A 14,716-nucleotide genomic window follows, 5' to 3' on the forward strand; every position below is an offset into this window, starting at 1 on the left:
AAAGAGGGACGGAGGGAGGGGGGTGGGGCCTTGGTGTGTGTCACACTTTATGGGGGCAAGACATGATTGCAAGAGGGACTTTACCTAACAATTGCAATCAGTGTAACCTGGCTTATTGTACCCTCAATGAATCCCCAACAATAAAAATAAAATAAAATATTTAAAAATTTAACTAATGCAAAAAACAGGTAGGTTATAGATAGACAGGCAGCCCATACCCTCTCAATATGGTCTCAAGTGTTGCATGAGTTCAGGCAATAATCCCAGGTCCTAATCTGCCCAGTAGCCCCCAAAAAGGTGATGCTGAGACAGGTAAGCCCCAGGTTGCAAATAAGCTGTCTTTAATGCTAGCAAAGTTACAAAAATGTTGGAAAAGCTTGATTATATACGGCATCAATACCAAGCGCTACAGCCTGAATATGAAAAACAAAACATAACAAAACCTATTTCCATGGGATATAAAAAAAACTCACTTTAAAAAGTAATGCCATTGCAGACATTTAAAAAAAAAACAGAAGAGCATAAAGAAGGGTTAAAAATCATTCCTGATCTTACTCCCAGTAACGGCATTATATTTTGATGTGCATGTGTATGCGCCTGATGTATATGATCAGAAAAAATGTACTTTGTAATTTGATTTGTACCACTTTGTAATCTGATCCTCTCCAGTTTACAAAATACAGTTTTTCCTACATCATTAAATATTATTTTACAAAATGAATTTCAATGTCTGTATATTGCTCTAATGTGGCTTTTTAATAGCCATACCAATTTCCTATGTTGGACATTTAGATGGTTTCCACAAATATATAGCTCAATTTACTTCCTTCTTCCTTTCTTTTCTTCAACAACCAATTATAAAGAGCAAAACAACCAGGTTCAAGCAAAGCAACTAAAAGTCATTTGAGAGACATTTGGAGAAATTTGATGTAGACTAGTTCTTTCATGATGTGAAGGAATTATTATTTTGTGAAAATAGGCTTACGGTTATGTAGAAATTCTTATTTCTTATCAAGTACTGAAGTAAAATTTCATGATGTGTGCAATTTGCTTCAAAATATTTTTGCCAAAAAAGAAGCAAATGTAGAAAATAATTATTATATCTAGGTGATGGGTACATTGTAGTTCATTATACTATTGCCTACCTTGACATTTGACATTTTCATTTAAAATATGCTTTAAAAAATGAAATACTTTGAGCTAGGCACTATTAGCTGGGGGTATAGGGGTGGGCAAATCAGACTCCTACCATCTCAGGGAACACAGAGTCATCGGGGGTCATGTTTCCATTAGGAAGTCTCAAAGACAATATGACTGATGTCTCCAAGGTCTGTGTGAGCTTTGCTTTTCTTGTTCCCTTCACACCATTATTACTACAGATGTATTTTTCCAAGTTTTAAAAAACATCTACTCTCTAATGGGCTTAACTGGGAATTTTCAAACAGCGGCACAATCATATAATACACATAAAAAATCAGCTCTGTGGAGTGGGGCACCCCTAGGGTTCGGGTAAACATTTCCTGGGCACCCATGTGTGTTTGGCACTGCAAAGGTGCCAGGATTTAAAAAGTGGATGTCCTTACCCCTGTTCTCTCCACACAACCCAGCCTCAACATCCAGGAGGGAAGTTGGTTGGAGGGCAACCTGGACAGGCTTCTTCATGGTGGAGAGAGAGACCCCAGTGGAATGGAGAGATTCTGGCTAGAAAAGGGATGGACAAACCATCCCGCGTCCCCGCAGAGGGACTGGAATAGAAGGCCCCTAAGGGGCCAGCACATGGTGGGTGTGGGTTCCCCTTTTCTCTAAAGGGCCAGAGAGTAAACATTTCAGGCTTTGTGGGTCAAAAGGCTAAATCAAGGACATTATGTAGATCCTTATACAACAAGAGTGAAAACATTTCCACAATTTTTTTGTGGATAAAATCCAAACTTTTGGATACACAACATAATGTAAATTTCCTTTAATTTTCTCATGTCAGAACTCTTATTCTTCTTTTGATTTTTTTCACCTTTTTTAAAAGATAAAAACTATTTTTGGTTTATGGGCGGTACCAAACGAGGAAGGTGGCGGCAGGATTTAGTTCACCAGCAGTTTCCGAACTCCCACCTGACACGATGCTTCTAAATGGAATGGTTTGTTTCTGGAGCTGCTCTTCTAGAACGGTCTTGATCTAGTCTTCTCACCTGAGTTCCCAGCTGATGACAGCTCCTTACCAGCTGGGGCTTCTCGGGAACGTCACTGGACCTCAGTTTCCTCTTCCAGAAAGGCTGAGGATGACACCACCTTACGCACAGGCTGCTGTGAGGGAAGTGTGGCTATGCCTGGGACACCTCCACTTGTACACAGGAAATACTGGGCTGCTGATGGGGCGCGTTCAGAGCGTCCCCACAGGCGGCAGTGCCTGGAGCCCCATCCCACCCCCGAGCGAGTGCGCTTCCTATAGCTTTGGAGACAGACTCCTCACTACTAGGGGACGCGTGTCCTGGAGTGGAGGGAGCCAGAGACCATCCGCCCTGGTCCCTCATACACACACTCTTCGTGTGGACGCCGGACACACGCAGGGCCGCTCCCTCTAACCCCGGGCTGCCCGGACGTCTAGAGCCGCCGGCGCGGAGAACTCGCTCTCCCCCACCGCCCCGCAGTGCTGGCTGCGCTGGGCTCTCCATCGGGCAGGGTTCGCGCCACCCGCCCGCGGGGATGCCGCCCGGTCCCCCAGCCGGCTCCGCCGAGTCCCTCGCAACCACCCAACTCCGGCCGCTCCCCGCGCTGCTGGAAGCCCTGTCCTGAGCAGCCGATCCCTGTGCCACAGTTGCGCCAGAGCGTCTGACCGGACCTCAAGGATTTCTGGCTCCTGCCAACTGCCCCCACACTTTCTGGACGTACCCGAGGGTGCGCTCGTGGCTCCTGGCGCAGCCGAGGCCCTCCCTTGAGGTGCCCGAGGCGTGCACCGGCCCCAGCCCGCAGCCCCCAGACCTGACGCTACCCCGCGGGGCGGGGCAGGAGCTGGCGCTTGGGGTGCGCCTGGGCCTGCCGGGCACTTGCGCAAGTTGTGCTGGGCGGCTATAAGAGGGGCGGGCAGGCATGGAGTCCCGGAGGAGTCGCGGCGCCAACAGCTGCGAGGTAAGTAAGGACCCAGCGCGCTCCTTTCCCTTTCTCCGCTGGTCTTCCTTCGCAGGCCGCAGCACCCACTCAACTCTAGAGCCCGGGGAAACTGAGGCAGGCAGGAGGCAGGGTGGATGGTTTGGTTCCGGACTTCCGTGGCTTTGCACCGAGCTCTAGGCAGGGGGAAAGCGCTGGGAGCTGGTAAGCGTTGGATTCGGGGTTGGGGCTGTGCCAAGTGCCCAAAAGTGAGGACTCTGTCCTTGTGGAGCCAGCGAGGACCCCAGGAGACCTTCTGAACCTCCAGCCTCAACGCGCCAGCGGAGCCGAGGTGCTCTGGAAATTGCCTTGAGCACGTCCCCAAAGATCAGGGAGCCTACTCTCATCTTGAGAGGATCAATTCGGAGGTGCAGGGGACGCCAGTGCCAGCGGCCAATTTCTGAGGATGAGACATCCCCTTGGCTGAGGATAATCCAGGCATCATTTTCCAGAGAAGGGCCTGACCCTGAAAGGGAGGGGCTGTAAAAGGCTGATGCCCAGGAAGAGGATGTGTAGAGGTGGGGAGAGAAACTGTCAGGAAGAATCCTAAGCTCCCAGGAAATTGTGTCGGGTCTCACCACGTGTGGCTTTAAAGCCACGCAGACTGCCTTTCTCATAAGGATAAAGTGGGATTTCATGGGAAAGGCCTTTTGCCAGCATGTTATGATTTCCAGTCACACCATTGGCAGGTGGACTCCGGGTGAGACCCTCAGGCCCACCTATCACCTTCCTTCTCTCCAGACTTACACTCCTGTTTCTATAGCTTAAAGATGGAAGCAATTTGGAAAAGTGACTCACATACAGTTAGATGCAAGTGAGATAAGTGGCCTGGTTGTCATTTGAGAATAGCAGGTTTGAAGACCATGTGATAATTCATTTCTGTTGGAAGGGCGGTCTTTGGGGAGGTGGGTGGAGGGCAGGGGCTTGGCAGTACCATGCCAGCAGACCAAGCTCTCTGATTATCCCTCACAGTGCAGGAATTGACCTCTATTAGCTCGAGTTGTGTTTGCTCTGTAGGATTCTAAGGTGGGCAGTGGGCAGGGGACAGCTGGGACTGGGGAGCGAGTTCCCAATCTCTTTCCCACCAGGATGGTCTGCAGAACCAAATATGGGAGGAGGAAGGCTTCTAGGCGATCAAGAGAAAAAAAGGAGAAAATGGGGGATGCCTTTGGTTCTTTCCTTTCTCAAGCAATTGGGCTGAGGGGAACATTTCCATGTTGGCTAAAGGAGCATCCTTCTCATATTTTGTACATCTTCTACCCAAAATAACTCTTCTTGGTATTTGGGGAAAATATTTCCCTCCCCCTCCATTCCAGGAAATGGCTCCAAGAGCCAAGGACAGAGCCAGGGAAGTTGCAGTGAATTCCTGCCCATGAGCCCCAGGCGGATTCCTTGCCTGTCTCAGTGACCTATGCAGGATGTGAAGGTGGCCTGTCTCAGTGACCTATGCAGGTTGCGAAGGTGGCTGCCCTGGGAGAGCTCTCCTCCCAAGTCATTGTCCCACCTCTGCCTTGCTGCCACCCAGGGGAGCATTGGAGTCAGGGAGAGAAGAGAGGTTCCAGGGAGATAGCGTCCTTGTAGGGTGGTCATCTGTGAACAGAATTGATGTGACTTAAAGGAAAATCAAGCCAAATTCTCCAGTAGTCAGCCATTCAATCAATAGGTCCCACCCGCACCTGCAGGCCTCCAGCAGCCTGCAGCGCCCTCTGGCCTCCTAGCAGAGAGCCTTGAAATTCTTTGTCCACACAGTCGTCTCAGAAAAACAGAAAGAGGTTGTTTCTACTTAAAAACAACACACTTGGTGCTTGGGCCCACAGAATTCTTTGCACTTATTCCACATGTGACAATAGATAAGCCGTTTTTCTCAGCAAATGGCACATTTCCACCTTTCCTGCTCAGTTTGGTAGCTCTCTGGAATGGAATCTGTAATCAGTGTCCATACCAACATTCATTTCACTGATATAGAAGATTTAGTCCCCATCTAGGGGACTCCAGGCTGGAGGGGTGCCAAGGAAGAGGAGAGAAACTACAGAGAAGATAGGGAGCAGAGCAGAGGTGTCTGGGAAGGGCAGGGCCCAGAGAGCAGGAGTGACAGCCAGGCTCATGAATGGGTCCATGGCAGGGAGCACCCAGGGATGAGTCTAGAACAGCGGTTCTCAACCTGCGGGTCGCAACCCACAGGAGCTGTATTAAAGGGCCGCAACATTAGGAAGGTTGAGAACCACTGGTCTAGATGGAGCAGAGTCAGGGCCACAGAGGAGGGGCAGGAAACAGACTGAGATACCCAAGAAAGGAATACACGGGCACTGAAGCTTTTTCTGTTTTAATTAAGACAGCTTCTTAAGAGTTCCTGCTGGAGAAAAGTGAATTCTAGGATGTGACTTTAAGATGGGAGTAAGGCGGAGGTAGGTTAACCTGATTAGCCGATGAAGATCAAGAATGGGAAATATTTCATTTATTTATTTAACAAATACTTAACGAATACCTGCTCTGTGTCAGACCTGTGGTAGGTGCTGGGATGAGTACAGGTGTCACTAATAGATCATGGCCCCTTCTGAGTCTGGATGGGGCTGCAGATTCCCCTCACATAGCCTCCAGGGAGACTGTAGCAATTGATCAAAACTGACACAGGAAGTTGAAACTTACTTTTTTCCTGATGGGATTAGATCTAAGGGTAGTTTCCAATAACCTCCATATTTACAACCTGGCTACTGGTTAAGTATGTTAACATGATTTCTAATGAGGCTTTGGTTGCAAACGAGAAAAATAATGCATGTAAGCTCAGTGGTTTTCAAATTGTATATTGTGACCAACATTTGAAAAAAGAACTAAGACTCTCAAGAGTGTATCCTCCATAGTAAAGGTAAATTTTATTTCTTGACATTCATATCTCTTACATGTATATGTATGTCTCAAGCAAAAATATGTTTAGAAAGTTGAAAGCTTTTCTAGGGAGTATAAATGGAAAAGAGTATTTTGCACTGGAGACTAAGCATGAGGAGGGCCACCAAGTCTCATGCCAGTCCAGAACCAAAAATGCCAAGAAGTACGAAGATGGTCAACAGGGAGCCCGGGCAGTGACCATAATCCATGTCTCAGTAGCCGTGGAGACTCTGGTCTCTCTCAGCTACTCCATGAACAGGAGAGAAGAACATCTTGGTCTCTTGCCTACCACCAGTCAAGCAATTGTGGCCAAGGGGGACTAGAGGGTATATGCAAGCACAGCCACCAGGGAGCACACATGCGTGTGTGTGTGTGTCCTGAGTAAGTCAGATCTCTCAGCAGGCCCCCACTACATGTGGAATCAAGCCCCCCAAAGTGTATTTCTCCAGCCTCCCATGCTCTAGTCGTCTACTATGCTCAATTCTCTCAGACCCACCATGGTTTCTCCAACTCCCTAACCTGGCCCTAGCCTGTCCTATGTCCCCTTTCTCCTCTGGGGACTCCTGTCCTTAAGGCCTCAGTCGTGTATCTAAACAATCAATGGCTATCTAGAGAAGTGGATCTAGAGAAGCAGTGGACATCTCTGCCCACCCCCACTCCCACCTCCACACTGAGGCCTCTCTTAGTCTGCCTTCTCTCCTGGGGTGGACAGAAGGCCAGGCAGCTTGGGTCTGGAGGCCACCAGCTTCTTGGGGAAGTGTGGGGGGGTACACCTGAGGATGAGTACAGATGGGACTGGGTGAAGTCAGACAGAGGCAATCTTATCAAGGTGGATGGTGCAGCTCTCTGAGCCTCTCACTGGCCCCAGCCTACTTTCTGTGATTACGTTTCATTATCTAGGGCTTCCCCGGGGGCTGCTCTTCCTACTTTTTCTCTTTTCTCCTCCAGTGCACCATGGCAGGCGATGATGGCAGAGATAATGGGAGAAGCAGGCCCTTAATTAAAGGAGAAGGAAGACAGCCTGGGAATAGCTAGAGTGAGGTGGCCCTGGGGAGCAAGAGGCACAGGACGTGATGGAGATAGCAGAGAGGGGCTGCCCACCACCCTGGAGCTCCCCTCCTCTCTCCACACACCCCTTCAACCATGCTCAGAGGACAGAAAAGATGCTGCATCAACATTTCAGTGGTTCATCTTTTAACTTTTAGAAACTGACAGCCCCTAAATGTTCAAAACCACTTTGGAAATTTGGGGGGAGGAAGCTTTTGCTGCCCAGGAAGATGGCTGACCACTGATGGCTGACCGCAGCCTTTCTTCCTGACCAAAGCATCCCATTCCCTGGCTCCCCCGCCCACTCTCCTGTGGCCTACCCAGCTGCTGCCCCTAGGTCTATGTCCCAGGACCTTAGACTCCAGACTCCACCTGGCAGCTGGACAGGTCACTTGAATGTCCTGCTAGTACTAGCAGCCTCCTCTTTCTCAAATCTCTCTTTGTGCCTCTCCCAGTTTCTATCTCCATCCCTCTGGTCAACCAGGCTGAAAACATTTGGCTCTCGGAGAGCAGAAGGAAGCCTCACAGCCCCACAATCCATGCCCTGCCTCATGGCCCATCACACCCTCCCTGCGAGGTAGGATGCACACCCCCAAACCACCTGTGTCCTTTCGCCTCCACCAAGGCTGCCCCTCTTTTCCACCTTCACAAATCCAATTCCTACCCATTCTCAGGTAGGAATTTACCAAATGCCATCTCCTCCATGATGCCTCCTGATTCCTTTACTGGAAATAATGGTCACGAGACCTAACACTGTGGTTGGCTATGTGCCAGGGACAGAATTAGCTCTTGAGGTGCTTAATCTCATTTCGGCTACATAATAGCCACAGGTGGTCATTATGATTTGGTCACCCCCATTTTATAGCTAGGAAAACTGAGTCCCAGAGAGGTCAGCTAACTTTCCCAAGGGCCTGTACCCTGACTCAAACAATTTGCTGAACCTTAGCATTTATAAATTTAAGAACAATGACTTCCATCCCTGAATTCCCTAAGACATTTTATCTGTTTAAATGTCCTCCTTGCGTTGCAGTTAATTATGTAAATTCTTACACCAGTGGCTTGAGGGTACAATTTTGTTCTTTTATTTTTAACAAATACTTTATGAAAATAGTTGACAAAATTGAATACGGTAGTACATGGCCTATGCTTCCTGGGAACACCACCGGCCTCTACCCTGTCCCTCTCTAGTCCTGATCCCACTTTCCTGGGATTCAATTGACAAAATTAAATACAGTAGTACACGGCCTATGTCTGTGTCTCTTTCATCTCTGTACCTGGCCCATCACAGGCAGTCAATGAACAGCCAGCCACCAGACCTATATTGAGCAATTATGATGTCTCAGGCACTATGCCAGATGATGCTGCATTTGCTGCCTTGAATTCTCCCTCCTCTCCTGGTCCCTCCACCCGGCTCTTCCTAGATATTCTGTCTTCCCTTATCAGCCAAAGCCAGGTCCCACTCCAGTACTGAGATTCAGGTGAACCAAGGAAGACTTGATGTCCATTTTTTTCTGATGCTTATGTTGGGGATGCATTAAGTCAGTTTTAATTAAGTTCAGCTGCATTTAGCTGTGACCTGAAGGAACGGTGCAGCACGTGTCCAGAGTTAGGGATTCAGTCCAAGCCCAGCATGGCTCCTGCGGCTCCAGGCTCTGTTGATCATACAGTGAGGGCTTCATCCTCCTGGTCCAAGCTGATACTAGGATGCCAGTGATCACACCCATGTTTCAGGCAGCAGAATGCAGGAAAGGATGAAAAAGGAAGAGGCAGAGGTCCATGACAGGGTCCTCAGAGCTGCCACCTGGTGTGGTGGTCTGTGTTTAATGGGCCAGAGTTTAGTTTCACGACCATATGTAGTTGGGGGAAGCTGAGAAGTATAGTATTTATTCTGGATGGCTGCAGCCTTGCCTAAGATGTGGAATTTTCTACTGGTGGGGAAGAAGGGAAGAGTAGCTATTGGGGACGACTGGCAGCCTCTACTGAAAGGGCATCCTGTCTTGTGTGTTTATGTGTGAGTGTGGGAATGTGTGCATGAGCAGGTATGTGTAGGGCAGGTTCTCACCAGCACTCTGATCTCAGATGGACCCATTACCAGCTCTCTCTGCAGCCCCCCTACATCTTGCCTACACCTGGCCTCTCCTCTTAGGCAGACTTACGGAGCAGCATCTTCTCATTGCCATGTTTTCAAGGAAGTGCAATTTCTTTTCAGCACCCACTGAAGCATTTTACCAGTGGTGATGGCAGTGGCTTATAAACTGTTTTTGCATTTAGGTTTCAGAGGGTAGTCATTATGTGAAAGTGACTATGACCAGAATTAATCTGGTAATAAATTCTCTTGGGGAGGAAGGAGCCATTAACACATGAATCTTAGAAAAGGATTCAGCTCCATATTGCACCTTGGTGAGGGTGTTGGGGTAGGGGGAATACCCAGAAATACCCTGTTGAGATGGCCTGTGGGCCAGATGCTAGATTCAGAGTTGGCTATAGGCAGTGTGGCCCAAGCGCTTCAAGCCCTGCCCGGGAAATTATAATAATGGTAAAGAAGCCAGCATGTACTCCGCGCACCCTGTGGTGGACACACACACACTGTAGGCAGGGGCGTCAGGCGTTCATCTCATTTACTCTTTGAGCCAGGTAGTGGCACTTGCTCCACCTTACTGATGGGGAACTGAGGCTTTAGGGAAGTTAAATTATCCCACCCAGAGACACTCAGCCAATGAAGACAGAGTGTGCTGCTGAGCCCTGGGGCCTAACCACTACAACCTCCAGCCTTTGCTAGGGTTTCCTGGGGTCATGCTAGGGATTAGCACTATTCAACACTGTTCCACAAACACTTGGTGCATTACTCAGGTAACAAGTAGTTAATAGAGGAAGTTTTACTTCTGTAAGAAAGACACAATACACAAAAACATGGGGGTCAAATTTCATAGCTTCATCCTAGAGCAGGGCATTTGTTTCCAAGCGCCATGTTTGCAGGAGCTACCCTTGGTTGGGAATTGAGGTGGTTTGTAATTTGGGCTTTTCCTTAAAGCCTGGAGAAGGTGGTGGGGTGGAGTTGGGAGTGTACCTGCCTGCTGGGTCAGGCAGCCCTGGGTCTGTATCTTGGCTCTGCATCTTGGCTCTGCCACAGTTAACTTATCTTCCTGAGTCTCACTTTTTTTCTCTTCTGTAAGATTCAGATTTTTAACAAATGCCTTCGATCAAACATTATAAATAATCTGTAAACAGACTCCTTGTTTATATGATATTGCCAGAAAATGAATTCTAATATTGCCACCCATGGACAGAAAATGTATTACCTGTTTCCATCAAAACCCAGCTGAGGAAGAACACAAAAAGCAGAGATTAACTTTACTACCATCTCCCCCCGCCCCACACCCCTTTGATCACAGCCCGTCTTACTGCTCTGTGCTCTCATGGCGGTTTTATGGAGCAGGCCATAATCCTCTTCCCAAGGAGATGCATTTCATTACCACATGTCTAGATTGTGACTTGTCTCTGACTTTGAGGAGCTGGAAGCCAGGGCAGAAAGCAAAGCTTCCATTTCACCCGTGTTCTGTGATATGGGCAGAACGCTGTATTCTGAGATACCAGCCCCTTGCAACATGTGGTTCCTTCTGTTTTCAGGCCCAAGAAGCACATCCCAGGAAGGAAAATGCGCTGTGGACCCCTGTGCCAATTCCTGTGGCTTTGGCCCTACCTCTCCTACGTCCATGCTGTGCCCATCCAAAAAGTCCAGGATGACACCAAAACCCTCATCAAGACAATTGTCACCAGGATCAGTGATATTTCACACACGGTAGGGAGGGCCTGGGGGGACAAAGTAGAACTATGGCCACCCCAGCACTGGCTCCCAATGGGACTGGAACCAAATAGTCCAAGAAATGTTCATTGAGCACCTTCTGAATGCCACATCCCCCCCGGAAGCTGAGGAGGATTTGAAAGGCCAGGGCTCCCATTCTTTCTGATTATTTCTTCTGGCCCCTCTTCCTGATGGGAGTCAGGGATGAATGGTTCTCATTCAAAACCACCCTAGAAGCATTTAAGCTTGCCACATGTTTCCGTTTATAAATCATCGGATTCCCTGATATCAGGAGGCCACGTGTGCTTGTTTTCACTCCACCTCAGGGAAACCGAGGATCAGCGATGGCATGAGCAGGTGCACTCAGCGCCTCAGGTCTTCTTCTCTCCTCTGTCTCTGGCTCCCACACGTGCCTTCTTCCCTGACTTCACTTCCTTAGCAGACCCTGGTACCAGCGCCTCTCGCCTCTGCCCCTTCTTCAAATGTGCTTGTCGTTATGGTTCTTGTAGTGTCAGCTGGCCTTGTGCCTGTAAAGCGCACTACTGCCTCTCAAGGCTACCCAGAATTGCAAGTCCACCCTCTTTTGCATTTAGCCTTCTGCATGTTTTCAAGTAGCAGTCAAAGACTAGCCTGGGCTTTTTCCTGGGGTCCGACAGGCCTAGACCTTCAGCCATTCCCCAGTTGAGGTCTGTATTTGGAATTAGGAAGACTAAGTGTGATTCTTCATGCTTCTTTTCTTGGTGAAATCTTAAACAAGTTCTTTAATATCTTTAAGATTTTTTTTTGGCCGGGGCTGGGTTTGAACCCGCCACCTCCGGCATATGGGACCGGCGCCCTACCCGCTGAGCCACAGGCGCCGCCCAATATCTTTAAGATTTGATGTCCTCATCTAGATAATAGGAATATTGTAGAATTTCACCAGCTGTTATAAGACCCAAATTAGATAAAGCAAGTGAGTCCCCCCTTCCCCCACGCCACATAGAGCCACCCGGAGACTTTCACATCTTCTGGTCTCTGTGGGTGTCTGACAGTGGCCTTGGAAAACCAGGAAGAAGTTAAGTGTCTCGAAGCAGAGATAGCTCAGAATTAGAGTTTTGAGCATTTCATAGAGAAAAACCTTTAAGCCTACTTCTTTGAAAATAATCATTCAACAAGGCTGCCTATGATAGAACCAGGATGTCCCAAGTTGGGTGATGCCAACACAGGCTATCACGGGAGCAAAGGGGGAGACTGCTGGGGTGGTCAGCCTCAGTGCTGTAGGCAGTGGGACAGGGAGCCCCTCCTGGCAACAGAGAGTCACTGGAGCAGTAGAGGGAGGTGGGGATCCCCTGGGGGCCCAGCAAAACAAGGCGGGCTGCATGAAGAACCGACTGGGAGGGAGGAGTCTGTTGAGGGTGGGAATAGTGGGATGGCTGGGGGGTGAGGGTGCTTATGCAGGACCTCAGATGCCTGGGGAGGAACTGGGGCTTCATGGCTGGTTTTTCTGCAGAGGCTATTAGGAGAAGGAAATGGTCTGCGAACACTGGTCTGGAAGTGGAGGGTGAGATGGTTTGGGAAGAGCAAGAAGTGGAAGGTGAGGTGGTTTGGGGAGGGCAAGAGTCCAGGAGACCATCTGAGGGCTCAGCAGTCACTTGGGCACAAGAAATAGGGGCCTGGACCAAAATGGTGAGGAGTGGGGAGGGAAGGAGCCCAGAGAATGAGCTTCCATGGTTGTGGGGAAGGCAGAGAGCCTTGATAATGACCCCCCGCTGTACTGAGCACCTACTGTCCTGCTTCCTCCTGCACAGCAGTTGGTCTCCTCCAAACAGAGGGTCACCGGTTTGGACTTCATTCCTGCAGTCCACCCTGTGCTGAGTTTGTCCAAGATGGACCAGACGTTAGCAGTCTACCAACAGATCCTCACCAGTCTGCCTTCCAGAAATGTGATCCAAATATCTAATGACCTGGAGAACCTCCGGGACCTTCTCCACCTGCTGGCCTCCTCGAAGAACTGCCCCTTGCCCTGGACCAGTGGCCTGGAGACTTTGGCAAACCTAGGCAGTGTCCTGGAAGCCTCACTCTACTCCACAGAGGTGGTGGCCCTGAGCAGGCTGCAAGGGTCTCTGCAGGACATGCTGTGGCAGCTGGACTTCAGCCCTGGGTGTTGAGCCCATCAAGGTTGCTCTTCCCCCAAGGACGACATGGAGGGAAGAAACCTTGGCTTCCAGGTGTCCCCAGGAGAAGAGAGCCTCGTGTGGGCAACTCTTATCCAGGACTCTGTCCATTTCTCTCACTGCTTTAGGCCACCCTTGGATAGGCATAAGGCCCTAAGCCTCCATGTTGCTTGAAACCAAAGATATATTTATATATATATATGATCCCACTCTCACCATGGAAGGGGGTGGAGGGTCTGTCCAGCAGAGTAGACTATGTTTGTGATTCTCACCAAATTCTTCAGCCATCAGCAAGACTGTCTTGTCCCCTCCCCATTTTGTCTCCCTCTCACAGCATGCTTCAATGTGACCTGGGGTGATTTGCACAATCAGAACAAGATTCCATCTAAGAATTCCGAGGAGTACCATGAAGGCTACATCCATACACAGCTGGAAACTCCTAAGCAGAACAAGTTGGAAGCACTTATTTATTACTATGTATTTTTTTTTTTTTTTTTTTTGTAGAGACAGAGTCTCACTTTATGGCCCTCGGTAGAGTGCCGTGGCCTCACACAGCTCACAGCAACCTCCAACTCCTGGGCTTAAGCGATTCTCTTGCCTCAGCCTCCTGAGTAGCTGGGACTACAGGCGCCCGCCACAACGCCCGGCTATTTTTTGGTTGCAGTTTGCCTGGGGCCAGGTTTGAACCCGCCACACTCGGTATATGGGGCCGGCGCCTTACCGACTGAGCCACAGGCGCCGCCCTATTACTATATATTTTATTCTGGATGGATTTGAAGCAAAGCATTGGCTTTCCCAGGCATTTTGGGGACAGCCAAGGACAGACATGCTCCTGGGGTGCTTTTCCAATCTCATCAAAGGGTCTGGCCAAGGCAAACCCATACTGAGTGACTTGAAGGCTGGAATTGTCTGAGCAAAAGCTGGCAGAGGTGTTGAGCCCATCAAGGTTGGAGCTCGTACAACTGATTTTGTTTCTGCTGTGATGCTAAGTCACAGTCATTGCAATGGCATTGCCCTGAGCAGAGATTCAAGGACCAAGTTCTTTCAAAAAGAAGATTAATTTTGTCAAGTGTAATATGTGCACCCAGGGGTTGGCAGGCAAGGGAGGGATCCAGAATGTGTTTTCTGAATAACATTTGTATGTTGGGCTTTTTAGGAGGGGTGAGGTAGTTTTCTGATCTTCTGTAACCACTTAAGATGTTTTTCATGAAAATAGCAAAGAATAACTCTTTCACGGGGAGGAGGGGAGCTCTGAGGTCTTGGGGGAGCCCCTATGAAAGAAAGGTGAGAAGCCAGAGACTATTGTCAGGGCAGTGGTGAGATCTGACTGCCTCTGACTGTTGGACAGTGGTCTTTTCTAGCAGGGAGAGAGGGTCCCACAGGAGAGACAGTGTTCTTCAGAGCAAGGGTCCCTCCAAATGGTCCAGGCTTGATTCACTCTGGGTTTATTACTTTATTACAGGTTTATTATCCCTGTTTGGGGTTTGCATACCAAATTGTAGTTCTCATCTGATTGGCTAATTTAAAGCAAAGCCAAGTCTTCCACCAAGACTGTGAATTTTTATTCCAATGGGAAAGCAAAATCCTTTAGCAGGTGGTCCTGAGACTTGGGCAGGCACTGCGGGGTGAATGCCACAACCCCAGGTCAGGCCAATAGAATCACTCTTCCTGCTGGAAGTCATGTTCCATGGCA

At 49.0% G+C, this 14,716-nt stretch overlaps 1 protein-coding gene across 2 annotated transcripts; it reads left to right on the forward strand.

Moving 5' to 3' along the window:
• Positions 1-2,900: 2,900 nt before the first annotated feature.
• Positions 2,901-13,414, forward strand: LEP (leptin). Of its 2 annotated transcripts, none has more exons than XM_053609424.1 (3): positions 2,901-3,120; positions 10,696-10,867; positions 12,658-13,414. In XM_053609424.1, the coding sequence occupies exons 2-3, from the start codon at positions 10,724-10,726 to the stop codon at positions 13,015-13,017; spliced, it is 504 nt and encodes a 167-aa protein (XP_053465399.1). In that variant the 5' UTR covers positions 2,901-3,120; positions 10,696-10,723; the 3' UTR covers positions 13,018-13,414. The 2 variants fall into 2 exon arrangements, with proteins under 2 accessions (XP_053465399.1, XP_053465400.1); XM_053609425.1 differs by having other exon boundaries at positions 12,661-13,414.
• The last annotated feature ends 1,302 nt before the right edge of the window (positions 13,415-14,716 follow it).

This window comes from Nycticebus coucang, chromosome 11 (assembly GCF_027406575.1).
Source record: "Nycticebus coucang isolate mNycCou1 chromosome 11, mNycCou1.pri, whole genome shotgun sequence".
Lineage (NCBI taxonomy): Eukaryota > Metazoa > Chordata > Mammalia > Primates > Lorisidae > Nycticebus > Nycticebus coucang.

Bases quoted from the DNA above. Each gene is read 5' to 3' on its own strand.
- LEP (XM_053609424.1), top strand. From the start codon at position 10,724: ATGCGCTGTGGACCCCTGTGCCAATTCCTGTGGCTTTGGCCCTACCTC. The intron at 10,868-12,657 runs GTAGGGAGGGCC...CCTCCTGCACAG, and splicing joins TCAGTGATATTTCACACACG to CAGTTGGTCTCCTCCAAACA.